The 27638-nt window shown below is 40.0% G+C and overlaps 1 protein-coding gene across 1 annotated transcript in view; it reads left to right on the forward strand.

Moving 5' to 3' along the window:
* The first annotated feature begins 129 nt into the window (after positions 1-129).
* Positions 130-27638, forward strand: part of PITPNC1 (phosphatidylinositol transfer protein cytoplasmic 1) — a 176097-nt gene continuing 148588 nt past the window's right edge. Inside the window, exon 1 of the mRNA XM_054048012.1 lies at positions 130-885. Within this exon, the coding sequence (XP_053903987.1) occupies positions 838-885 (48 nt within the window). The 5' untranslated portion in view covers positions 130-837. The remainder of the gene's footprint in view (positions 886-27638) is intronic.

Consider the following 27638-nt stretch of genomic DNA (forward strand, 5'->3'; position numbering starts at 1 on the left):
TGGCTGGCTGCTGGCACTCTAGGAGAGACATGCTGTTTTGTTTAAATCCTCCACATTCTTTGCTGTGCCATATCCCCATTGGCCGGATGGGGCCATCCTTCCTGCTGTGGCTGCTGATGTCAGACACACACTCAGACCCGAGCTGAAGCTGCTGCTGCAGAGACGACTCAGTTCTGCTAGCTACAACTCACACACACAGCTGTGCTGGGGGAAACCCAAGCCCCAGGAAGGATCAAAGGTGTGTGTGTTGGGAAATATCAGGCAGCAGACCCAGTCTCTCCCCCACAGTGCAGAACTGGTGCGTGCATAATAGCAGCTGTAATACAGAGAGGAAGAGGGAGCCTTGTTTATCAGCCTGTAAAGGAAACGTTATAAAGCCTTTGTCTTGGAAGTAAGCATCTCATCCTTGCTGCTGCCACTGCTCCAATGTGCTGCTGCTGGTGACATTAATATTTTAGGCTGGTTGTGGTTTTTTTTGGTTTCTCCAGGCATGTCTTGATATAGCTGAAAAGGAACTGTTGTTTTAATACATTTCCAGCGGATGTCTTTGACTTTAAAGATCGCATTTGATGTTTGAGACGTCTTTGTGTGTATGTATGTGTGAAATTCACATGATCTCAGTTTGAAGGAGGAAGAACTGGAAGAAAGGAGCAGTTGTATTGGTTTTTCTTCTTGCTGGGTCATCCCTCCTGGATGATAGCGTTGGGGTCTTTTGAACACATTGTCAAGTACACACTCGACCAGGGGCTTGATTCATTTTTTGTGGTTTTGTTTTTGCCGTGATCAGAGTGCAGAAATAGCCACTCTTCTCCAGCTTTGCTGGTTTGCAGCAGAAATATGCTCTTGAAGGAGTACCGGATCTGTATGCCTTTGACAGTTGAAGAGGTAGGTGCATTCACTAATAATGCTTATAGTGCATTAACTTATTTGTCCTCCCCCTCTCCCTCCCGAATGATGGCTCAAAAGGAGGTTAGAAAAACATTAGTTATTCTGTGTTTATTTTACTGGTCATTTTTCTTTGTACAATGAACTCTTTCCTGTTGTAATTGGTGTAGCGAAGCATATTTCCATTGCAAAATAAGGAAATCTTATGTAAGTGTAGTGAATTCACTGTCATCGAGGTATTAGCTGTAAAAATTTAGAAATCAAACTTTTTGAAAGGGTTGATGTGTGTTGAGATCTAGAATCTGATAAAGCATTTGTCCAATAAACCCAACTTCTAAATACATGAAAACCTTCCTTCTTTAGACTTAAAAATCTCCCTTACATCATTGTTAATAAAAATGGCCTTAAACTTCACGATTGTAGTGTGTAGGTCTCTGATAAAATTATTAATCAATACGCTTTTAGTATTGAAAAAGGTATTTTAAAGTCACATTGCTTTCTATCAATCAGACTAAACTCTCTGGGTCATGGACATTGTGTTTTTTATTTGCCTGTAAAATATCATGCACATTTATGGCAAGGTATACATATCAAAATATGTGTATGTAATAGATTTTTTATACATACATATATAGATATATAGTGAGTGTGTGTTTGTAAGTGTAAGAAATAGCTAGACAGCTAGAGGCCTGCTAATGCATACATATGTGAGTATATTGGTGATGGAGCTTTCCGTTGCACAATGCCACACACAAATAAAAGTATTAGATGCTGCTTTATTAGTTCTTTATGTTGCTGAGGTGAACACTAAAAGAAGAGAGGAGATACTGTTTTGAAAGTCTGACAAATATCAATCCCTTGTCTAACAGCCCCAGACATTTGACGGTGCCTCTTCAGGTCAGTCAAAATCTGAATGTGCATAACATATTTTTTTTGCAAACAACCACACTCAGAAAAGTTTCTTTTTTCTACTTTTGCTTTCATCAGTGTGGCAGACTATTTGGTTTCTAAGACCTTTCTGGGCCACAGGAGGGCGCTTTGAATACATTTCTTTTCCTGCAGGCTTTCATTCCCCCATCCCCCTCTCTGCTTGGTGCAGAAATGTATATAAAGGCAATGGGAATACTAATACTATAGTGATTTTATTGCAGTGAATTTGTATCACATAGTTTAAATGTAGCACTGCATTGTCTTTACATTTCTGGAAATCTGCTAGACTTCAATGATGTGTAATGTTTGTGCTTTTGGTATTTATGCAGTAAAATGTACAGACAATAGCACATTTGTAGCTAGTCCTGCATTTCTTGCACTCTACAAACTCCCACTGCAGTCAAAGAGAGCTTGGGGTAGTCTAGGAATGTAGGATTTAGCCCTTAAAGATAATACCTCTTCGGTATCGGAATGCAATATTTGATTATTAAATATTATTACATACAAAGTGTTCCCAAAAGGTATTGTAAGCATTCCATGTTAAAATATAAAAGATGGTCACAAAATACATTTACTTTACAGATCAAAGTGTCCATTATGTTATTTGTTTAAATGATTACTTTCAGATTAATATTTTGCTACCCATTATGGATAACCTTCCCCCCCCATGTATACTACGGTAGAGTCCCTGTTATGTCAGTAAGCACACACATCTGTATACAGTCACTTGGGGATACACCTACAGATCTACAGAACTGGCAAATTAAAGTAATATTTTTAAACTGATGAATTTCAGATTTGGTTTTGTCATAGGGGTCCAGTCCTGCGCCCGTAGAAGTCAATGGCCAAACTGACTTCTGTGGGACCAGGAACATCAGAAAGCCATATGTATATGTTCCAAGGTAATAATTCTCCTGTTCTCACATATTTGTGTCAGCTGCAACAATTGTTTCAAAGAAGAAATTGATAGAATAAGCTGTCATGTTGTACTATAGCTCTTAACTTGTCCAATCTATTATTTTATTGGAAGAAGCAGTTTGTCAAAGCCAAACTTCTTTGAACTCAAGCTGCCCTCAAACTATCACAGTGAATTAATAGCAGTTAGGTATGTGTTCAAAAAGGAAACAAGTTCCTTTTCCTTTTAAAAATTAATGTTACATAGCATTGTAGCGTGGAGAGAAAATCAAAACCCCTGATAAAGTTTGTACAGCACATAGCACAAAGGGCTCCTGGTCCATAACTAAGGCTCCTTGGCACTATGGTAATACAAATAAATAATATAAAAAAATAAGGACGGGTCACATTCTGTACAGGGAGACTCAGGTGAGCAAGATTAGGTTGAAAATCTTTTGTCCTCTATGATATGCACCGAATTATTTAGGATGCTCACTCTTGCTGCAGATTATTCTCTGGTGTTAAGTCATCCATTATTTCATCTGATAACCACAGCTGAGAGATGTCAGTGACAGAGAAGGGAGATGGGCATGATGGGTATTTCACTTGTTAATTACACAATGAACTAGAGCAGTGGTTCCCAAACTTGTTCCGCAGGGAAACAGGGAAAGCCCCTGGCTGGCTGGGCCGGGCAGGTTTGTTTACCTGCCTCATCCACCGGTTCGGCCGATCGCAGCTCCCAGTGGCCGCAGTTCGCTGCTCCAGGCAAATGGGAGCTGCTGGAAGCGGCGCTGGCCGAGGGACGTACTGGGCGCCACATTACTGACAGAATGTCTACTTCCAAAGTGATGCATTGTGGATAGGTGCACTCATGAGAGCTAAGAAACATTTTGGAACTAGATTCAGAGAGGTCTAACTACCTCCTGCAAGGTGTTTATTGCCCTCAAATCCTGTGGGATTCAGTGGGAATTGAGGGTGTGCAGCACCTTGTAGGGTTAGGATAACTAGTAACTAGTTGAAAAATTCAGCCTTTCTTTCTTACACAAGAGCTTGGTTTTCTCTTTTCTATTCTGTAGAGGTTCTTATACCTCTCTCATTACCGTAGTATCTGAGCACCATCCTGTAGCGTATTAAGCAGTGTGACTGACACCTTTCATGTGTTCATTCTCATATCTTCTCTCTAGGAAGTGAAGTGTGTGCAGTAGAGTGTCTTGTTTTGGTAGGGCTTTGTTTTGTTTTGTGCCCTTTTCCTTACTAATAATCCTATTGCACTGTTCCTTTCCCCATTTGAAAGTTCTGGCTATGAGCCTATGCACTTTATACATGAAATCATGAAATGTTCTGTCTCCAAAGAGACTTTTCCGTGGCTGTTGTTTTGTTTTGAGGGTTTCTTTTAGTACTGACCTACTAATTATCCATGCATAAAACTCTCTCATAACATGAATGAAAAAGAAGACTCCTTCCTCACTCTTCAGTGTTGTGTTGGGGTTCCCCTGAGACCTTTTCCACTCAGTTCCCAAGAACTCAGTTCGACTCCAGTCTCGTCACTCAGTTTCCTTTATTTGTCATACAGCAAAGCTACACTGAGTAGATCAAGCTCAAGCATAGGAGGTGGGTATAAGGCAAACCGCACTTTCAAAGGTACACAGCAAACCTCTTCCTTTATATAGATTTACACCTTGCATTGCATTTACTATACCATTGCATTACATGTTTTGAAATTGGCTTGGTTGCTTGTAGGAACCAATCCCTATACAGCATGCTTTGTCCATGCACTGTCCATGCACAATTTACTCTTTACGTCGTCTTTACATTACCAGCTTATCTTGTCCATTGTAAATGGTTCCCCCTTACTGTAGCTAGTACAGACATTTTGTTTCCAGGCTGCTGATCCATTTACTTTCTAATCCTGTCTCCCAAAAAATAAAGCCTCACCTATGACAATTACTCATGTCAAGCCAGGCCTACATATTGTATTGTGGTGATCTCCGAAAAGTGAATTATTCCATAACCATATGTATGGAAATACCCAGGCACAATAGGTAAATTAAGGGCTGGGTTTTATCCATATTATGTAAGCAATTTAATCCAAATCCCTTAGGGTCAGATTTTCAAAAACAGCTTCTACATTTGTGTGCATAATTTTGTATGTACAAATAAATATAATTTGTGTGTGAAAATGGAATTGTGTGTTTAAATCAAGTAGTTAAATGTCTACCTGATTTGTACAGAAGTAAATCTGCACAGACAAATGCAGCAGCTATTTCAATGCTCCTTTGATTATTAGGTCCTGGATATTATTTCAAGGGAAAATGTCATTTAGACTCAAAAATTGATACATCTCAAAATAACAGGGCAGTGCTAATTTCAGGTTTAGACCTTCTGGTATCAGGTGTGCTGGGGCCAACTCCTGTTGTCCTTTAAAAGACAAATCTTCCATTGAAACGAACAGTAGATTCACCAAAGTATAGAATGTAAGAGTTAGCCCCTTAAATTTTATTTTGGAGTCTGAGCCACCGACCAAGAATTATACTGTCCCATATCTAGGTCCTTATGAAGAACGTATTCTGGAAGGGCTCTGCCATACATAGTAGCTTCCCCATAACTACTCCAGTTAGTCTACTTAGACAGTCAGTTGCTTATTGATGCCATTGAAGATTGATACCCTGGTTCAAAGCAGTTTGAGATTCATTCTTACGCAAGAAAAAACACACAGTAATGTCAGTGGGAGTTTTTTCTATACATCTGTGGCATTAGTTCCTTAATATTTCTTAGCAATTAAAACATTCCCAAGGATACAATTTAATATTGGTTAATATTGCCATTAACTGAAATATTACCAAGTATATATTTTGCCCTAAGGGCCAGATTATTCCTGGCTTTTGTGCAAGGATACAAGGTAAAGTCCAGGGGAGAAAAGTACATCTTTGCACATTTGCTCTGTATACCACAAAGCTCAATCCTTCCCTGAGCTCTTGCCAGAATACTATGGCTCCATGCCCTCCTCCTCCACCTTTAAGGCTGTCGCTAAATGTCACAGTCAAGTCATTACAGGATATGTCCACACTGCAATTAAACACCTGTGGCTGACCTATGTCAGCTGACACAGACTGGGGCAGTAAAATTGCAGTTTAGATGTTTGGGCTTGGGCTGAAGCCTGGGCTCTGGGACCCTCCCCCTTGTGGTGTCCCAGAGCTTGGGCTCCTGCCTGAGCCCAAATGTCTACATTGCAGTTTTGCAGCCCCACAGCCCAAGCATGAGTCAGCTGACAAGGGCCAATCAGGGTGTTTAATTGCAGACATACCCACAGAGAGAACTGCATGTCAGTTACCATGAGTCTAGGATTGTTTTCAAATATTTCATTGGAAACTGTCTAATTACCTAAGTAATAGTCTGGGAAACGTCCCTTGGACTGCTTTCCCAGGATAAACACAACTACAGGCAAGACTTTGCAAATTTAACCAAAATATAAATGATGTCTGACGAGCCCTCATAATGCAATTGCCCACCACATGCCAATTCTGTCATCCTGGTTCCTCATCTTGTAGTGCTTGCTTGAGGAATTAAAAACCAGTCCCTCTGTTGACAGTCTTAAACCTTGCAAATTACAAAAGTAGTTTCTTTTCAATAGTACATTAGGAAACTAAAGTCTCGTGAAGTAATTGTTTTGAACATATTTCCAATCTTAAAACCAGGCTACAATTAACAAACCATTCCAGCTCTCAATTTTCTTTCCCATTACATTTTAATTTGTTCATTTTAACTAATAGGAACATTTATATTACATCATATGAGAAAATACTACAGGATCCTACATAAAGTCACTCAGAAAACTGTTCCTAAACAGCTGAAGTGTGTTTTGCCTGCAGATAGTAAAAAGATTCAGAAAGGTTTGTGCTCCATACCAGATCATAATTCCTGTCTTTTTTCTGTGTAGAAAATATCATGTGACTTTAATACCTTCCAGCTACATTATCCGAAAATGTTGAGCAAACTGGACAGTATGGCGGGGGTGGGGGTGTGAACGTGCATAATGTGAGGAGCAAGGCCAACAGGTGAAGCCTTGGATCTCTGATAATTTTCTGAGCAATGTCTGGGGAGAGATTGCTCTGCAAGGAAATGGGAGCCAGCAACCATTTCCTTCCAGTTTGGAAGATTGAGTTATTAATTGTATAAAATGTTATTAGAAAAATGTGAAGTCATATCTCACCAACGTTTTGAAGCCAAATGTAAAACAAAGTGAGTCATCCTCAGTATTTTCCAGAGAACAGGCTATCACCAGATCTTAAACTTCTTATTCTGAAGAAATTCCCAGTGAATAAAATAGTTTTAAGTTTTAGTGAGTCAGGATTTTAGAGCTTCCAAATAGAAGTAATCATGAAAAGTGTCTGTCATGTTTCCAGACATCCAAATATTAGTTTTTTTCCCCCCAATATGTACTGTTTACATAGAAATATTTGAACAATCAGTTTTGTTTGGTGACAACCTATATTTGCAGTCTAAGGAGCTTGTGGACATCTAACCCTGAAGAGCAGGCCCGCCGACAGGGGGGGCAATTGCTCAGAGGCCCGGGCGATTTAAAAGGGCCCGGGGGCCGCCACTGTCGGCAGCGCAGCAGGGCTAAGGCAGGCTTCCTGCTCGCCCTTGCTCCACACCGCTCCCGAAAGCAGCCAGCATGTCCCTGCGGCCCCAGGGAAGGGAGTCTCCGCGCACTGCCCCCGCCCCGAGTGCCAACTCTGCAGCTCCTATTGGCTGGGAACTGTGGCCAATGGGAGCTCTGAGGGAGGTGCCTGTGGGCAGCAACGTGCGGAGACCCCCTGGCTCCCCGCCTAGGAGCTGCTGCTAGAGGGGTGTGCCAGTTGCTTTCGGGAGCTGGCCGAGGTAAGTGCTGGTCCCCTACCCCCTCCTGCACCCCAACCCCCTGCCCCAGCTTAGAGCCCATATCCTGCACCCAAACTCCCTCCCAGAGCCCGCACCCCCTCCTGCACCTAAATTCCCTCCCAGAGCCCGCACCCTGTACCCCCTCCCACATCCAAACTCCTTCCCAGAGCCTGCACCTCGCACCCCCTCCCGCACCCCAAACCCCTGCCCCAACCTGGTGAAAGTGAGTGAGCGTGGGGCAGAGGGAGGGGGAATGGAGTGAGCAGGGGCGGGCCCTTGGAGAAGGGGCGGGGCAGGGGCGTGGTCTCAGGGAAGGGGCGGGACAGAGGCAGGGCAAGGGTCTTTGGGTGATTAGACAGTTGGCAACCCTACTGGGCAGGCATATGGAAGCCCTGGCTGTGCTGAAAGAGGGCTCCCAGCAGTGCAGCCAGCAGCACGCTGGGCACCAGCAGCGCAGGTGCAGCACCGCCCAAATGTCAGGCGGACCGTGACCATGGCTTGCGCGTGCGTGGGGGCCCGTTGACTGTTCTGCATTGGGGCCCGGAACTACTGTCAGCGGGCCTGCTGAAGAGATTTTGTAGTCTGCTGATTGCTCTGTGTACAAAGAGCAGGTTTTTTTAGCATGTCAGACAGAGACATTTAAGGCTGTCAGAAACTATTTGGGGATGTGTTTGTATGCACAGAGAAGTAGCTGACAGTACTTATGTACATGCATAATTATTTGCTGGGTTGGGAACTTTAGCTCCAAAACCACTGGCTTCTTTCTATTACATGATCTTTCTAAGGGAAAATCTCTGTTATGGTTGTTAAGTACTGTATAGAAGGACACTTTCTTTTTCTCTAAACTATAATCACCCACCAGGGGGCAATACTGTAATCATTACTAATGAATAAAATAATCAATAATTGTTTAGTCTTTTTTTCAAATATAACCTATGCATGTGTTTTCAAAGAGATGTAATTAAATAGAACATTTGAATGGATTGTAACAAGTTGTTTGTAAGCCAGAGGAGAGCAAATAAACATTAGATACATGTCAGATTTTCAAATTAGGTTCATTTTTAATGACCTGTAACTCAAAAACAGTCTGACCACATTCTTCAGACTTTGCAGAAAAATTATTCTTATCCTACACAGTAAGACTGGCAGTTTTCATACCAAGTTATAGGGGGTAGAAATCAAAGCTTATAATGAAGCCTGACTGAAGCCTTAGCTATGGAGAGACTATCATGTTTCCATTATCTTATTGTGATTTCCTCAAAGGATCTTGCAGCAGTTTTTGAATTGAAATGGGAAGAGATTTGTTCATCATCATTGCTCAACAGAACCTGGCTCACAATCGTTATCTTCTTTCTGCATATTAATCTGCTGAAGCACTGATGTGCTTGGCAGAAATGAATTAATGGCTAATTACTGATCTACAAACTCTCCTGGCCTTCCCTGTATACATCTTTTTACTCTCCAAAAGAAAGAATTGTAAAAGAATCACTTGGACAAGCAGATCTGATCTGATATCTCATGGTCAGTTATATCTGCTTACATCACAAGGCCTTCATTAGAACATGACCTCAGATTGACCTTGAAGATTACAAGTTAGGGAGAACAGTTGTAACCATATAACATCTAAAGCATGTGAAGCTACTACTATATAGGTCCTGGAAAAAGCCTGAAATAAATTGACTTCTCATAATAGCTATAGATGTTTTTGTTTTATTTTTATTTATAGTCTAGTAGTTTAGAAGAAATGATTAGAAGCCAGGAGGGACGTGTTTTAAAGGGGGAAGAGAACGACTGGCCTGCTTTACACTTGAGCGCTCTGTAGCCTCACTCAAGCCACCTATAGAACTGGGGAGAAGTAGAACAGTGCGGAACAGATGTCATATCAGAGCTGAACTCTTCTGCAAATAGAAGATCAAAAATAATTCTTCTTTTACACTTCAGCCCCATTTCACACTTCAACCCAATACTGTAAAAGAAAACAAAGGTGTTACTGGAAAATTCTATGATGATTAATTGAAAAATGTATTGAGTTAATAAGAACTTGTCAGTGGAAAAGATTAGATGTTAGCTGAGCAGCTCTCCCTATAACACACACACATGTAAATTATAATAAAAATACACTTGGGATGGATGGAGAACAATGGGTATTTCTTTCAGTGTTGAAGTCCTTTAGCTTTAAAAAGCAAAAAGGTTAACACTTTTGATTGGAAGATTTGGTCTGACATAATTTAGAGCCCAATCCTGCAGTCCTTACACAGGAAGAGCTGCCAATTAATACTTTGCACTTATTGTACCTTTTATCCAAAGAGCTCTAGACCACTCTATACATTTTGGTTTTCTCAAGAGCTCTGCGAGGTAGGTTAGTATTTATTAGACCTGTATTACAGATGGGGAAACTAAGGCACGGAGAGGGTAAGGCCTATATTTTCAAAAGTAGCCTCTAATTTTGAGTGCCTTAACTTAAGGGTTTTAGCCCCTTAGCCCAATTTTCAGAGGTGCTGAGCACATGCAGCTCCTATCTAAGTTAATGGGAATGGCCAGTGACCAACACCTCTGAAAATCAGGCTTCTCTTATTTAGGTTTCTAACTATGGATGGATGTAGATGCATAACTTTAAGCTCTGAAGTTTGAAAATGTTGGCTTTGATAAGTACATTCTCCCTTGCTACAGTCTAATTTCCTAATCTGTTTTTGAGCTGGAATGCTGGAAATACCGCACTTTTGGATGCATTTTGTCAGACTCTAGATGATAATCTTCTTAATTTAAAACTAAAATATTAGGCAATTATAGGTCTTAAAGTGGAGTAAGATCTTTAAGTTTTTGGAAGGAAAAAATTTCTGCAATAGCCATATGAACAGGTTTGCTCCTGGAAACCCTGGCTGGTAAGCCTCTGGGTGAATTAACCAGCACAGAGAGTCCACCAAAGTACCTTCACCAAGTGTCTTTATTATTGTTTATGCGCCAAGTACATCACAATATAGCAGCAGATCTGTGAAGCCCTTTCCTGCTCCCTGAGTCAGCCTTGTTTTCTTCCCTGGGTTCTCCAGCTGGTAAACTAAATACCACGTTAGCTCATCAGGTTCTGTAGAGCTGTAAGTGATCCCTTCTGTCCTTCCAAACCCAATCATATTTCCTAAATCCCTCCTAGTCTAACTATACCCCGTGCCTGGGCTGATCTAAGTGACTAGGGTGCTGGCCTCCAAAGGGATGAGATAGTTATGTTTCCCTCAGCCTGTGTGAGGGAATGTATTCAAGTTGGTCTGGCAGGTTTTAATATAGATAACATCAGTTAGGAATTGTTTTCTCCTTGACAAAATATTCTGTCTAGATGATCATATAGCCCTATAACCAATGGTTTTGTCATTGACTGATTCATCCAGCATCCTCTGTGTGACTGGTGGACTGACAAACATGTTCCCCAAGCTGTCTTTCTATAGCTGAGTCAGTTGTGGTTGCTGGAATACATGCAGACATTGTAGCTATTCCATCCTGAATATCTGAACACTTAAAACAAAGATTTAGCTGTCATGCTAGACACTAATATACTGTTGGCATGGGAATAGTTGATCTGCATATGCAAACTGGCTCTTTAGTTATACTCCATAATTTTGGATGAGGCATGAACCTTGGCTTTACATCCCTATGTATGGAAAAGAAAAACTCATTTATTAACTATAAGGAAAAAACATAAAAAAGCAGTACGCTATTATTTGCAATTTCTCTAGCCCTTTGGGCTTCTACTTTCCTGGTTCCCCCACAACTTAGCAGCATTCACGTTGACCAACAGTACAGTTAGTAACATTTACCACCTTGATCTTGACATTGAGCATCCTTCTTATAGCAATGTAAAAAGTCCTATAGAGCAGAATGTGTCATCCATTGCAGCTTTGCTGTGATCCAATGGCCCCTTCAATGTAGACTTAAGAATTCTATATTCGTTATTGCCCTAAAGCTGTGAAACTGTTTCTCACTGATGTACGCACCGTTGAGACATATTCTCATCTAATTTACATCAGTGTAAAAATCCTGAGTAGCTTCACTTACAGAGAACAGAATACAGCCCCTTTCATTTGACTACAAATGTAAACCATGATGATCAACTGTCTTTAGCTGAAATTACCAGTGCCTACTTAGAGCTAGCCCAGCAGATGGTGAAGGCTGACTATTGTATTGTTTGCTGTACAATGTATTATCGAATTGGGGACACTGGGCCACATCCTCAACTGGTTTAAATCAATGCATCTTCACTGAATCCAGTGGAGCTGTGCTGTTTTACAGCACTGAATATCTGACCCAGTGTTTTCCAGGATGTCAGTGGAACTATTGTTACTATCAAGATAAAATAAACTATACTGTATGTGAACTGGCACGTAACTAGATTTAAATTAGGAATTAACTAGTTAGCAGCTGTTGTACCGGGAGGTTATTTGCCAAGGTATCATATTCTGTATGATTGCTGAAGCCCAGACATATCACGTGAGAGAATAATGTGGTCTAGGCTCAGAACTATGAGCCAGCAGCTCTTTGCTTCTGATCCCAGCTCTGACACTGTCTCTCAATCTGACCTTGGGCAAATCTCTCAATGTCTCTGTGCCTCACTTTTCCCAACTATAGAATGGGAAGAATAATACTTACAGTGTCCCTGTGAAGTAGGTAACATTTACTTATCAAAGTTTGCAATGGGCTGTTAAGGTGAAAGGTACAATGCAGATGCTAATTATTATTGTGATTAGGACTATCATCTGATCTGAAGTATGTTAAACCTGACTTTTATTTCTAAAATGCTCTTCAATATTTCAGTCTAGATGCAGCTAAGAAAATACACAAATTTAACTTGGAGCTAAAGTGTCCTCCAGAAAGTTACAAACTCTTCCCTCATGTTACATATAACAAATGTCACAAATACTGTGTCAAATACTGTCATTTTACTTATCCCCAAATATCTTAAATGCTCAGTCCCAGTTTGTTTGGGGATGGTAGAAAAAAGCAAAATTCAGTCAGACATATCACCAAAACTGTGAAGAAATACAGCAAACATTTAAGGCCTGATTCAAATCCGATGGAAGTCACTTAAAAGACCCATTTATCTTAGTGGGCTTTGGATCACATTTTTAGAGGCAACGTACACCTAATTTCTACTAGAATAAGATTTTATACACACAACTCTTAATCCAACGCTAGATTTTATTCCTTTAAGTTGTCGTCTTGGTTCATTTTTCTCCCTGGTTTCAGTTAACGGGTGACTGACCAATTCTGAATCCCCAGAAATGTACAAAAATGTAGTCTTTACGTTTAGAGCATGTTCTGAATTTTGCAGGGTACCAAATTATAAAACTGCAGTTTCAATGATTTTATTAGAAAATCTTTCTCACTTCCTCCAGATGTCTCCTGTGGGATTGTGGCTGAACTTTTATTTATTTATTTATTTATTTATTTTATTTTATTTTATTTGCATTGCAGCAGCCTCAATGACTTCAATCAGGAAAATTTAAATTCTTTTTCCTTCAGATGTTGTCTTCCCCTCCCCCCCTTTTCCTTATTCTTGCTAAGATTTTCTTTCTTTCTGATCTGAAACCCTAACAATTACCATATTTCCTATTTTGTTGTTGTAGTTGAGCCTTTTGTGGGAATCTTATAGCATTTTACCTAACTTTAACCACGAGTGGCCCATTTGAGGTAAATGGGATTATTCAAGTGCATAAATGTATGCAGGATTGGGGCCTTAATCTAGCAAGAGGTTCGTACATTTTATCTGCAGAACAATCAAAAGTCTCTAGATGTTTTCCTCTGTTTGTTTTAAGATTGATTGCTCCTCAGTACCATAATTTGAGAACATTTAAGCACTATGAAAGTACAGATTGTTTTCTGTACTTAGATGCAATAATGTAGTAAAGCTGAATGTCTTTTGTTTCATTTCCATCATATTAGTTCTTGGTTTTGTTTCAGCATAGGCTAAATGATATTGCACAACTGATGACCTTGTGTTGTTGGCTTTGAATCATTATTTTTCACAATAAATAACAAAATAATTATCTGACAATGCCAGTCCAGTATAAAGCACTTTTTTTTAGCCAACATTTACTCAATTGCCTGATTGACACTCATTCAGTGAAGATCAGTATATACAGGACTCAGCACTGTGTGTGGTTATACCTATTTTGTTTACATTTTTATATCAAAATTATTTGGAAGCATAATATTAATCTGAGTTTGAATATGCCACTTTATTTGAAACACTATTAGCATGCCACAGCACCAAGTGAAACAAAACAACATGTTTGCCAGAAATTTTAAAACAATGATAATTGTAGTGTTAAGAATGTTACCTGGTATCATTCTGGGTAACAAACACCTAATCAGATTTTTTGTTGATAATTTGTGAATACAAATCACTTTAAGAACCAGGTATATTTAAAATAATCTCTCTTGTAGTTAGGCACAGTGAATTGTGTGGTGTGGATATATGTAACCTGACTCGTTCTCAAAGACACCTTATCATTTATCTTTAATATTGTACTTGATATTGATACTTATTAAAGTCAGTGGAACTTTTTTGTCATTGACTTTAATTGGAGCAAGATAAGACCCGCTGTATTAATTTTTCAAGTTAGTTTATTTCCAAGACCTCATGGGCTATACATTGCTATTTATAATTTAACTTTCTCAAGCAGCTACACTGTTTATGTTACCATGGTGTTACATGTCATACTTGGGGATGGATATCAGTGCAAAGGCTATCACTGAAAATAGATACACTCTCCCCCAAATAACAGCATAACAGGTGGTTACGTTTTTATGAAGTCATAAGACCAGTTCGATACAAGTGAATTACAGTCTGATACCTCTGACCCATCCTTTTCACTAGGCAATATTCATGTATCCTTGTATTGCTGTTTTATCTTTTAGTTTTAAGAAGTGCTGTGTAATCTTTCAGTTACAGAAGGAGAGAAAGTGCTTGAGCTCAGAATTATTGTGAAATTGTTGGAGTTGGATTTAGTTCATTCACTGCTGGAATAAAGAACATCAGTGATTTGTGCTGATTTAGTCCAGGGGATGGCAATGGTAATATCGCTGCCTGTTCTCCTTCCCTTGGCGGCAGCTGCCCTGGAAATGCAAGGAAGTGCAAATTTCAACTCATTGCACCAGTAGGGAAGAATCCAAGAAATAACCCTTCAACCAAGTCAAATCCAGACTGACATTTGTCTAACACTGTTTGAAATTTAGATGTAAGGTAAATTCATTGCAGTTTGTCCAAAAACTTGGAGAAGAGGCATAGGAGAGAGGATATGACAGGTGGAACAGGACCCCAAAGCCTGGCTTCATTCTACCCCCCATGGTATCACTAACCCACCAAACTGGACAACAGGGCTGCAGAGGGTACTTCACTGTACTGCTCAAAGATAACTTAGAGAGGCATTCAAAACTGAGAGTTAGTTAATTGTAGCTGAGCCTGTTTAGTTCAAAAGGGAAAGATATGAGAGTTGTGTTTACCAAGAGCTTGGGAAACTGGTGAAACATAGGTGTGTCTGTATGGTTTGTACTTTTTTAAAGTAAATTATTTATTTATTATTTTATTTCTGAGTTTACTGCTTGTAAAACTGTGTGCAAGATATGTGCATCCAGAATTTTTTACCAGGTCTGTGTCAGTTTTGGTTAAACTGGAACCCAAGATTTCACAGTTCAGGGCAACTGCACCTGTATTTTCCTTCTGTGGCCCAGCAAGTGCACCCACTTTTACGCTCCTGTATCCTTCGCTGTTAACTCTTTTGGGCAGGGGTGGTCCAGACTGCCCAGTTCCCTGCCTCCACTGTGACTTCCCCAGCAAATCAGACTACCTAAGGAGGCCTGCTTTGCTTTCCCCTCAGAGGCTATAAACAGCATAATTACTTACAGTTATAAGGTACCGTCCAGCTTTCCTAAGCAAGCAAGTTTATTCTTAAGGTGAAAACATTACAGAGAAAACATATTAAAACAAAAAAAGAACCTACACTCATCTAATAAGCTTACCAGAGATCACCCCAACTCCCGCAAGGGCTCTAGTAGGAGTCAGTCCTTCAAACCCCACACAGGGGTTCTTCTGTGGTTACAAGTTCATAACACTTTTTTTTTTCAGAACAAGAACGCTCATGAATTTGTGAGTCTCTCCTTTATACAGTTTGGGCCTTTGATCTTATCCTCATATAACAGGTAATCATCAGCCAAAGGTCCCTTCCTCACGGTGAAGCTTTGAAAGGCTGAGTTGTTGCATAAGCGGAGGGGCTACATTTGCATACACTTTCCCCTAGAGATTTCCTGGAAAACCCACTTAACTTTAAAAGTTCATGCTTGTCTGGAACATCGTTTAAAATAGTCCCACTTCCCCAGGTTTACATTGATCATGTCTTCTCCTAGAATTGTTACATACAATCCCACAATAAACATAAACATTTGAAACTTTAATACAGTGAACACGTAAGGGCTTGTCTACACTTAAAACTCTACAGTGGCACAGCTGCACTGCTGTAGCACTTCAGTGTAAACACTTCTTATACCAACAGGAGGGATTCTCCCATCAGCATAAGTAAATCACCTCCCCACGCACTGTCTGCATGGGGACTAAGGTCCGCTTAACTACACCATGGATTTTGCACACCTCTGGCCGACATAGTTAAACTGACCTAATTTTCTAGTGTAGGCCAGGTCTGTGATAATTAAGCTTAATTCATGAAAGTTTTGTCAAGGATAATAAAGGAAATTGCAATATCTGTCACACAAGTAGTAAAGACCTACCTGGAGAGGGTTTGTGTTCAAACCTGAGCCTCTGCTGGTCTTACTCTTGTCTCCTCCACCTAATATATGTGCATGTGTGCGCACAGACACACACAGATTTCACTACAGAGGGCAAAATATTTTTGTAGACCCTTATCTTAAGGTCAGGCTTGACAAAGCGCTGGCTGGGATGATTAGTTGGATTGGTCCTGCTTTGAGCAGAGGGTTGGACTAGATGACGTCCTGAAGTCCCTTCCAACCCCAAAATTCTATGATCTTCTGCATCCTGACAGATCTCATTCATTTATAATCCCTCATAACAACCTTTCCCTCCTATCTTTTCTTCCTCTTTTTTAATGTTTTCTCCTCCCTTCCAATCATTCTCTTCCCCCAACCCAAACAGCTTCTCCTTCTATTTTTTTGAAGTTCTTCCTCTAAGGGCCAACTTGGTCATGTGCTGCCCTGGGCTCCTGCTGACTTCAAGGATCAGGCATCCAGGGTGTATTCCTACAGGCCGCAGTTGCCCTTAGCTCCCATTAAAGTCAGTGAGAGTTTGTTGTGTACACAATGGCTGTGGAGTCAGCCCTTAACAGTGTTTCTACAAACAAATGAAGGGAAGGGTGTAGGCGAGAGGGAAGAAATAGCTGACCTTTGCTGTAATATCTATAAAACATTTCTTTACTGAAATGAGTACACAAGTCTGTTCTAGTGATGGCTGCTATGTTAAGCGGGTGGTGATGTAACATTTTAGTAGATTTCTGGAGCCAGCCCTCGATTCCATTTCATTTGGCACAGCAGTGAAATTTGTAGAAAGTAAGGGTGCCCTGGAGATATTTCTCACATGTTTGTTTTGAGCTACATAGAGTTGGCTTGATCAAAACTAGTAGGGAAAATATTTGGTACAGCCTATAATTATAAAATTTGTGGTTTTAAAACATTCTACTGCTCACATCACATTTCGTTTGGAAACCAATTTCTTAAATTCATTACTTCAAGAAATTTAATTGTTGATGTGTGCCTCTACTCAGCCCCTCTTGTGCTGTGAGTTCTGATATTTGAGAAATTACTTTAATTTAATTTAGGAGTAGTTCGCTAGTACCATGAAAAACAGAATGGGGTTTAACCATGTGACTATAGGAATCATATGTTAAAATCTGGCATGGTGCTTCAAAAAATCTAGGAGTCAAGGTTTTTTGTTTCTCAATACAAGTCTTGCCTGCACAATGACTGCAGAGCCTGGCCATGTATGTGGTGTTAGTGACATCCTCAAGTATGTTGCATATGGCAGGAGAACCTTGCAGGCTGCAGTTTGAAAACAGGTCCAGATCTGGCTTCCTGATAGTCATTTAGACAATGGGAGCTGTGCAAGGGCAAAGGGGGGAAATCCCACACTCTCACTCGCGCGCACATGCGCACACACACAGCCAGGATACCAGGGACACTATATGTGGGCTGTGTAGGAAGGACTGGATGATCTGTGTAGTGATAGATCCTCCAGCCCCATCTTGTCTCCAAAGAGACATGATGAGCATGATCATGTTGGTAGCTCTAATGAGAGTAAGGACAATATAGTGTACAGGGTTTATGGAATCCCTGCATATGTTCATGGCATCCTGCCTCTCCTAGCATAGCATTGCCGCAGTGGTTCAGCCATGTCAAGCAACCTCTGTGTCTGCAAAGGAGGAATGGGAGTTTGGTCCAGGTGTCTTCTGTCTCTGGTTATTGGTGTAGCTGTTTTGGAAGTCCATAGCTTTTGCATTAGTGCGGAGAATGATGAAAGAGAATGAATTTCTTTTGTCCCAACCCCAACATCACGCTTAGGGTGATGTGATTTGTTTGTTTATTTTTGCATTAAACCCCTTTTCCTATTTTTTTCTTTGTTCCATTATCAGCGATGTTCAGACCACAAGACAGCAAATTTAATTGTAGATTTTTCAGGCACAGATTTGCTAGTATGTGAGATATTAAATCATTCAAACGATCAGTGTTCTCTTCCTCTCCTTGCCGGCAGTGAAGAAACATATTCTAGAATCTAAACTAGCTGTGTAGGGGCACTCAGAAAAGCTAGCTCCACAGGTGAGAAGTCCAGTTAGAGGCCGGCTTGAAAGGCATTTGTAAAATACATTTAAATAAAATGAAACAAAACATAATTAATTGACGGTTGTGCATACAATAAAAATGACGCAGTGACTCTTGCACAAGTTCTATATACTATTCTCGTTTCAGATGTTTTTAGCTTATGTCCATGTCTCAGGCTTCAGTATATTCCTTCTGCTGGAGTTTTGCCTTAATCAGAGGCTAAGTCAGTCTTTTGATTGTTTTTTTTTCATGCAACTCTAGGATGTAGAATATTGACAGATCTTTGCCACAAGGATAGCTTTGTGTGTGTTTGTAGCCAGGAGCGCCGCCAGCTTTTCTGCCGCCCCAGGCGGCGGAAGGTCCCGCCCCGAAATGCCGCCCCCCACAGAGGCAGGGGAAGGTCCTGCCGCCAAAATACCGCCGCGGTCGCTGCCCCCCAAATTGTAGTGCCCTCGGCGACTGCCTAGGTCACCTAATGGGTTGCGCTGGCCCTGTTTGTAGCCTTGCTCCTAAATTCACTTCCAGATTATTTCTCATTGCTCCTCCTCCCCATTCTGCCCCCGCCCTCCGCGAAAAACCAACATACTGCTATCTTGACATGGACATACTTATATTCAGGCCTTGTCTGAAATTTGTTTTTTAAGCTTGTTTTGTTAAACTGGTGCAAAAGGCTGTGTGGGCCCTTTTATTTTGGTTTAAACAAGGGACCAGGCTTATTTCTGATTAAATTTAAGCTACAATGAAATTAGTGTCCCCACAGCATTGGTTTAACTAACTCCATTTGAAATATTACTATGTATTATTGGTACTAACACTTCGAGTTAAAGCAGTGTAATTTTATAATGTAGGCAAGACTGAGGGCCAAGCAAGTCGCTAGGAGGTTTTTAAACCTTCTCACAAGGCTGTAGCTACTGCCCTCCTTTCATTGGGTTGCTGTATAATGGTATACATAGTACATAGTTCCAGAGCCCTTCTGCAGGGGTAACAGTGTCAGAGGTTGGGCTTGCAAGTGAGGTGGGATCCTTTATCTTTCTAAGGCTTCCCATCCTGCTGGTCATTATACACATGATATTTGATCAACTTTACTGTTACAGCAAAGCTCACACTGTTCCCTGGGGCTGCTAACAAACTGCCAAGTAAGGCTAAGTAAGGAGCTGAGCACTAGTTTTGAAGTAGTCATGCATATTTAATGATAGGAGAGGAAAGAAAATTCAGTGTCTTAGCCCCTCGAGACAAGAATAAGAGTAATTCAGAAAAAGGGAAACAAGTCTGCAAGCTGTTTTTAGCCAGCTGGAGTAGGAATTGCAGCATTCTAGCTGACTAGTGTACAATTGTGGGTCTTATATGTTATGTATCATGTTGTGCACACGTCTCCCTGCAGAGGTGCCTGGGTTTCACTAATGCTCTGTTTTTAAACACTTGGGAATCCTTTGGTAGAAAGGTGCCATAGACCTGTAAAATATTGTTCGCTTAAGAGCTGCATTGGTGAATTTGAGTACAGCATGTCTAGTTTTTCCTCCACTAGAAGAACACTGGCTCCCCTGGAGGTGCGGGATTGGAGAGGACAGTATAGAAATAGGGTAGTATCTGTCCTGTACTACACTATACTGTAGTAGTGTAAATTGGGGCAAAAATAGGTTTTCTGAAGGTTCTGAATAGGTCATGGGAGATTTCTCAGAGCAAGATACGTTGAAATGATATTCAGTCCCTTGTGAAGTGACTGATGAAATTCATGTATTCTGTTTGACAATGGTAAAGAGGTTTTCATTGTCTTTTTAACTGGAAATATAAAGAACTATGCAGTAAAAAATAAGACTGTTGGAAAGTGAATAGTTCTGCCAGTGCTTTCAAACTGTTTGGTTATGTAACCTGTGTCATAAAAATGTGCTGAATCATTTGGTCCAGGGAAGTGGGATTTATCATAAGGAAAAAATATGGTTACCAGGACTATGTTATTAATTGTTTCTGTTCCATGTATTGATTTCCCCAAATCTTATTTCCATGCCATAGCACTCTCCCATATATTTCACTCTCCATTCTTGCCTCAGAACTAGTCTCAAATGCATACTGTGGGACATGATAATATCAGTAACTTGGAGGCAGTTATTTTTCTGGCCTTTATAATAGATGACCATGTAATAATGCCTTGTGATTAGTATGGATGTATTCTCATGGGGACTGAGATAGTACTGGCCTTTAGAACGGGTGACTGTTTGCACGGTTCTCTCTGTGGGGTTACATCTAAGCAACTCCATTGAAGTCACTAGTATTTCACAGGTATAAATGAGGATAGAATTTTCCCAGCCTATGTGGTGGAAGGCCAGTAAAATTATTCCCATAAATGGTTCTGGAGCTACTGGGTCATAATTTCAGCTATAGCTTCTTATTTGATGTGCCCTTATTTTCCAGTTGCGCTTCTATGGCATCTTTCATACAAGAGTTTCAAAGCTAAAGCAGATGTTCACCCACTTTGCATTTGAGTAATGAACTATTGGTTGCCCGGTTGCCTGATTTGGATGTGCAGCTTGCTATTTGCATACACCAAACACACATGTGTCATGTCGAATGCAAAGGTGAACATGCAACGGTAGCACCTTTAGCTGAAAATTTGGTCCATTGTGCTCTCCATAGACCATTAATGCACTCTGTGTTACTTTGCTGAGAACATACTGGATAAGAGAACATGGAAAATGTCTACATTATCCCAGCATTGAAATGCTAAATTTGTCACTGTAGACTGATGGAAAGCTTCTGTGGTGACTTTACCAATTCTCACAGCTTCATACTGATATGCAGTTAGAAACACTTCTCTCCGAGGCATCAAATAGCAAACACTCCCTTTTATATAATTTTTATGCTGGTAGAATGCAAGGGTGTTCAATAATGATGAAGTGAGAAAGTTCTCATTGTGTTTGTTTAATGTTCAGCATTTATGATAAATTGGGAAAGATGTATTGATTCCTCCACAAGTGGGCTCTTGCTGAAAAGCAGTGACTCGGCTTGTCTGCCTAATTAAGTTGTTCAGAAGGTTCTGCCCTATTCAGACTGATGAATAAACTGGAGGAGCTTACTTGATGGAGCTGTTGTCCTGAAAGGGCTAAGATTTTTGTTTGACTCATCATTCTAACCTATTTAATAAGGCCTCCTTTGCAGGTAGTCAGGGGGATCCAGAGTGGCTTTAAAAATTAATTCTTTAACCCTAATGTAGATTTGTCAATGTGGAAAGCTAGTGCAATTTGCATTATCACTAAGCTGCGAACAGCTGACTAGCCTGGAACCAAAAGCTTATGCACTAAACTATTTATTTTCCTATTTCCAAGTCAGCTCCTAGGGTGCTATATATTGTTACTGTAATTAAGCATTGTTTCTCCATCATAATTCTAATTTTTGAGAGGCTATTATATCTTGTCAGACTGTCTCAGGTCATGACTGCCAACTCGTATGTGTTTATTTTTGTTATAAATCAAAAGAATAAATACAGGTGTTGCCACATAATATGGGACTGCTATGGTTAAATTGGGAGTAATTTGGTGAGGTTGGTGAATCATCTCTATCTGTAGAAGAACATGGTGGACACTAAAATTTCAGAACCAAATTCTGCTCTTTATCACACTCGTGCAACCCCACTGAAATCTGTGCAATTGCAGTGGGGTGTCTGAAGGGAGAATTTGGACTGCAGAGTTTTCCTTTTATTCTCCCTTAGAAAAAGCTCCTGTCAGTTTCTTTGTGTTTATCTGACGATGAAGATATTTTCAGGGGACCATTTCAGGTGGGTGAATAAAACTTTAGTTCTATGTGGAGAGTGCAGTTAAAGAGGGGAATGTCTCTCTTCATCTCACCCTGTACAATGTAAAACTGGTAGCATCCCTCAGCTGTGATGGAAGGTCAGCATATGCAGTGCTATCAGGGGAGGAAATTTCATCTCTGTGCTAGCTGGTGCATATGTCTGCCCAGCAAACACCACTTCATGCAGGCAAAACAGTCATTATCTTTAATACACTTTTTAAAAATAGCACACACACTTATATATACATACATTACTATATCTGCTCTCCTCCAAGGCTTAGACTGTATACTGATTATACTGGTCTTTGCCCTTAGTACAGATTCCACCACTCTTAAGTGCTTAAAACTAACAGTTTTAACAGTCAATAATAGCTCATGGGGAAGGGGATATGTAATATAGGTAGGTAGCATCTTGTGAAATATTAGCGTTTGGATACAGCGTATGAATGTAAAAATTTATGGCTGACTTAAATGGCTTTCCTTGTAGATACAAGGTCAGACACATATCCTATATTATAGAGAACACATGTTTATTTGTAATAACAGATACTTGTCCTCCTCTAGGTCTGTGAACCCATTTTCCAAACTTGAACACTTAAGTGAGACTGTCCAATTCCACCTTTCACCAATGTTTAATAAATTGGCACTTGTGTCACCTTCTCTGATAAACTTCCATTTAATAATAATAATAACATCAATACCTAGTGCGCTTCATTTGTAGATCTCTAAGTGCAAAGGAGGTCAGTAACATTACACCCATTTTACAGATGGGGGAAACTGAAGCACAAAAATCTCTCTCACCTGGAGTCAGGGCCGATCCTTGGAGATGGGGAAGAAGCAGCAATTGAAGCTGTCAGTGTCCAGCACATACCAGAGCAGGGGTGGCAGCTCTTCCAGGGGCTCCGGCCCCCAGGACTCCCTGGAACCAGCTCCCCGCTTCCTAGAACGCCAGGCCACCATCTCTTTTCACTGCTTCCTCCACCTCTTCCACTTCCAGGCCTGCTCTGCAAAGAGAAGTGAGGAAATTGGCAGGTAACCTGAGCCCCCTCCTTAGGAAGATTCTAGTTGTACCCCAAAGCATTTGCTGGAAAGATGAGAATGGAATAATCAGAACTATTATACATGGAGTAGAGATCATTTGATAACTTCCCAGTCACTTGATTTAAGATGCAGCAATTCAGTTAAATCTGCAGTATAAGAATTCAAGTAGTTTATTTGCATATATATGAATGAAAATTTCTTGGGGGTATTTTCTAATTTGAATTATAATTTTAAATAATAAAGATTCTTTGGTACCGGCCTTACCGATTTAAATAACAAAAACAGCAATTTACAAAAAGGACTTTGTCTCTCCATAACACAATGAATTGTTTCAAATAGATGCATCTGCCATTTCCTGTTTTTGTAATGGTTGTGTTTTGTTAACATTATAATTTTAGTAGATTTTTAAGGTAGAATTTGCCTTCACAGGATGTCACTTACATACATCACCTTTATACCTGCGCCTAAATTTTCAAAGTAATTTGGGGATCTCAAATTTTGGTTGCCCAATTCAATACACATTAAAGAGACCTGATTTTCAGAGGGCGTGAGTTCAACTCTTCTGTAAAATCCAATCTCTTAAAGATGTCTCAAATTTGGCACCAAAACCACTAGTCACTTAAAAAAAAAAAAAAAAAGGCCCTTTTCACTCAGGTCAAGGAGCTGCGGTGAGTTGGAACACTAGCTGGGTTCAAAATCAAGTCACAAATGAAAATTAGTTTGACCTAATCACAAAGACCCTGTATACAGTTCTACATGATTCAAAACCATAGTTTTCTCTCCTTCTCTCTCTTTGTCTCTTTCTCTCTACTACATGCCTCCCACTCCTTGTTTTAAATCACAGTTGTAGGAGGGTAATTACAGGAATGTAGCTTTCCACGCTTGTTGGGTTTAAGTCATTCCATGTTCTTTTGTAGTATTATTTATTAGTTTTATATAGTTGTTAACTTTACAAAAATCTATTGATTTTTATAAACAGAGCTGGATTTAAGACAGTTGAATCCTAGAATGTTAGGAATAGATAAAAGGAATGTTAAAAATGTGGTGGTTTTTAAAATAGCTCTGTTAATTACATAATTATGTTGCGAAACAGACATTCCATCCTGTTTGATAGATTGTTCCCTAAAACTAAGATGTTTTGCAGACATACAAATACACAGCACACTAAGCAGTAGAGTTCATGCACTGTGCTGTTTGGGAATTTTTCACCTCTTTTATTTGGGTAACATGAGTCACCCTAGAAACTGTTCTTTATTCTCATTTGTTTTCTGTTCAGGGTATCGAGTTAATGACAGTACATGAAAACTACTTTGTTAATGCAAGTGCTGTCCTGTCTGGTAAAATTGTAGAATCTGCCTCTAATGCCAAGATATTGAGATAAATTCATTGGTGGTGTAATTAGGCACAACTCCAACGACTCAAAATGTTTACCAATGCAACATGGCTACCTGCCACTCCCATGGACACAACTCTTCTACAAGGATTTTAGACAGCTGGGTATTTATGCTTGTCCACTGAAACTATTGGCTGGTTGGTGACCAGTTCTTAAGGAGAATCAGAGAGGGAGAATGTGCAACCCTTGCTGCCCTTGGTGATGATTGCAGTTTCCCTCCATTTTTGGCAAACAATGAGGGGTGTGGAACAGCATTTCCATGTTAGATTATCAGTTGTTTTGCCAAGCAGTGGTTAGCAACATATCACATTCTTCAGCTTTCATTTGATGCTTTGCACATTTACTTCCCCTTTATCTCCTAAATGTATTAGCAACATTTGCTGTATTTCAAATACTAGCCCTCCTAGGATGTGTAGCATTTAAGCATAGGATATTATATCATGAGGCATAATTCTTTTATCTAGACTTTGTCATTGTCAGTAGTAAACATTCTGCTGCCATTTCATCGTCACAGTGTTTCTTCATGCCCGTTGCACACAGAATTGACAGCCTTGAAAATAAAGGGGGACTCTCCATGTCCATATTTAAATTTAATGTATTCCTTCAGCCTTGCCTACTCCCACTGATTATAAATCAGTAAATGCAAAATACAGTATGTACAGAGTCCATCGCCAGGCATTTGATTCTGATTTAATTAATTGACTGCATTCCTATAGCATGCTGATAAGCAAGATTAGTGTCTTTCTCAGGCCTGATCCTGTTCTCGGTAAAGTCAGTGGGAGTTTTGCTTCTGCCAGGATTGCAGAATTGGAGCCTTAAGGGATAATTCATTCAACAAAAAGCAGTATATGAAATTCAATACACATTCTGTGCTGACTTACACTCTGGGCATCCCCTTTGACTTCTAGTGCAATGGATGAAAATCCAGTAGTTTTGCTGTAAGGGGAAAAATCAAGGAATCTCTAGAGTTTTGAGAATGTTAACTTTGAAGAGCTACCTCAGTCATGTTTCCATCTATTCAGAATGGTGCATGCAGTCAGTCTAAAGTGTAATCAATGAACCCATTTATATCAATAATGTTAAAAAAAACACTATAACCAGCTAGTTAATTTTGTAATAAGAAGACAGTAACCAGAAAAGAGATCTTCTAAGGCAGTATCTATCACAAAAAGGAATTTATTGTTTCTGCGAGTGCCAGCTACAGAAGTGCCATATGGTTTCATAGATCATCACCCTTAATCAACAAAACCTTCCACGCTAATAGCTTTGTTAAACCAAATTTACCACCTACCCATGCTAAAGTTGCATCTAGGCTCAGGGACATATATAGTAGGTATTCCAGTGATGCCAGATGCTTTTAACAGAGCATACTTGGAAGGGAATAAAAGTGCACGCTCAAAGGCTGGTGGCAACGTTGCAGTTGATCAGCTTTAAACAGAATGTCAGCCTCAGCTGTGTTCGTGACTGTTAACAAACTAGGGCGTGAGGTTACATCAGTCAGGTACAGCTTTATATTATAGGTTAGGAGAGTTCCCAGAACACAGAGGAACTCTCTCACTGCTACTTGTCTAATGCCGTGGCAAAAAATGTCAGGTATGATTTTTCTGACTCAAACAAGTACCAGGCCTATTCTTTGTCTTTTTCCTTCCATAAAGCATCACAGTGCATCTTAGCATGTGGCCTTAGCATTCACTGTGTTCTTCTAAGGTCCACATCACTTTGTAACATTCAAACCATTGCTCTGCACAGAATTTTCTATGATTTAAGTCACAAAGTGAAGAAAATGATGTGATAAAATAGAAGTAGTAAAGACAAAATGGTATTCAGTCATCAGAGATCTTTCATCTAGCAATATGTGGCCAAATTCTTCCTTAGTGTAACTATGTTAAAGACAGTAGACTTACACCAGAAATGAGTCTTGGCCACTAAGCCTTAATACTACTTTATTCTTACCATTACTTGTCATTTTATCACTGCATCTTCTTCAGCAGGAAACTTTACCACCACAGACAGTCATGTGGTATTAACAAGTAGACTTTCTGGTTGTGATTAGGCTCTGATTGCATTACTGGGACCCCAAAATCCAAACTGAACGGTGGCAGTACTAAAGAGAAAGAATAAAGCAATTTTCCCTGAGAGTGAGCCTCTGGTCTGGAACTTAGTAAGGCATTTCAGCATCTTCTGGGAGTCCAAAACTCTAACAACTGACTCTTCCTAAGAAAATTAAAACATTCCACGGCCACAAATCCAGAAATTCCAGCTGCCTCATACTGCACATCTGCATAAGGGTTGCAAGAATATGTGGTAGGATATTTCAGCTCCAGTAAGGCAGGTGGAGGTCTACTCTAGACATTTGTGTTGGGTGCCTTCGCTACTCCAAGTGAGGAGGCATTATAAAATATAATTAAGCTTCTGTTTTTCAGGGTTTATTTTTAGCAATTTTTGAGTTTTATGTAGATGTCCAAAAATTGGAGGGTTGTGCTGTATTATATACATTACTCATTACATTATATACTGTAATGAGTAATCTCTTTGTAATGTTCCCCTGGTGCGTTTTAATGTAGTACTGTTTCAAAAAAGCACCCATAGTGTGCTTTAACATAGTGCTGTTTCAAACAGCACTATGTTAAAGCACACTAGAGAACCTTTAGTCCACACGAGCAGGGTCTACATGGACCGATTAATGTGCAACATGTTATTGCGCTTTAGAAATCACAGCCCTGTAATCTGCATTACTGCTCCATGTAGACAAGTCCTAGCTACAAGTAACCATTTCTGGTGTTTATTGGATAAACACCAGTTTTGTTATTTTTTTTAATTGGGGTTGTTTTATCGGTATTTGGATAAAACCTAAAATCAGAACCCCTAAATATAATTATATTCTAAATTGCTGTAACACATTATTGCAGCCTTTGGTGGGATAGAGTTACAAAATCATGAAAGCACATTTGTGTGAGTGTATTTAAATAGGGCATTGCTCAAAATAGTACTATTCTGACTT

Source organism: Malaclemys terrapin, chromosome 13 (genome assembly GCF_027887155.1).
Source record: "Malaclemys terrapin pileata isolate rMalTer1 chromosome 13, rMalTer1.hap1, whole genome shotgun sequence".
Lineage (NCBI taxonomy): Eukaryota > Metazoa > Chordata > Testudines > Emydidae > Malaclemys > Malaclemys terrapin.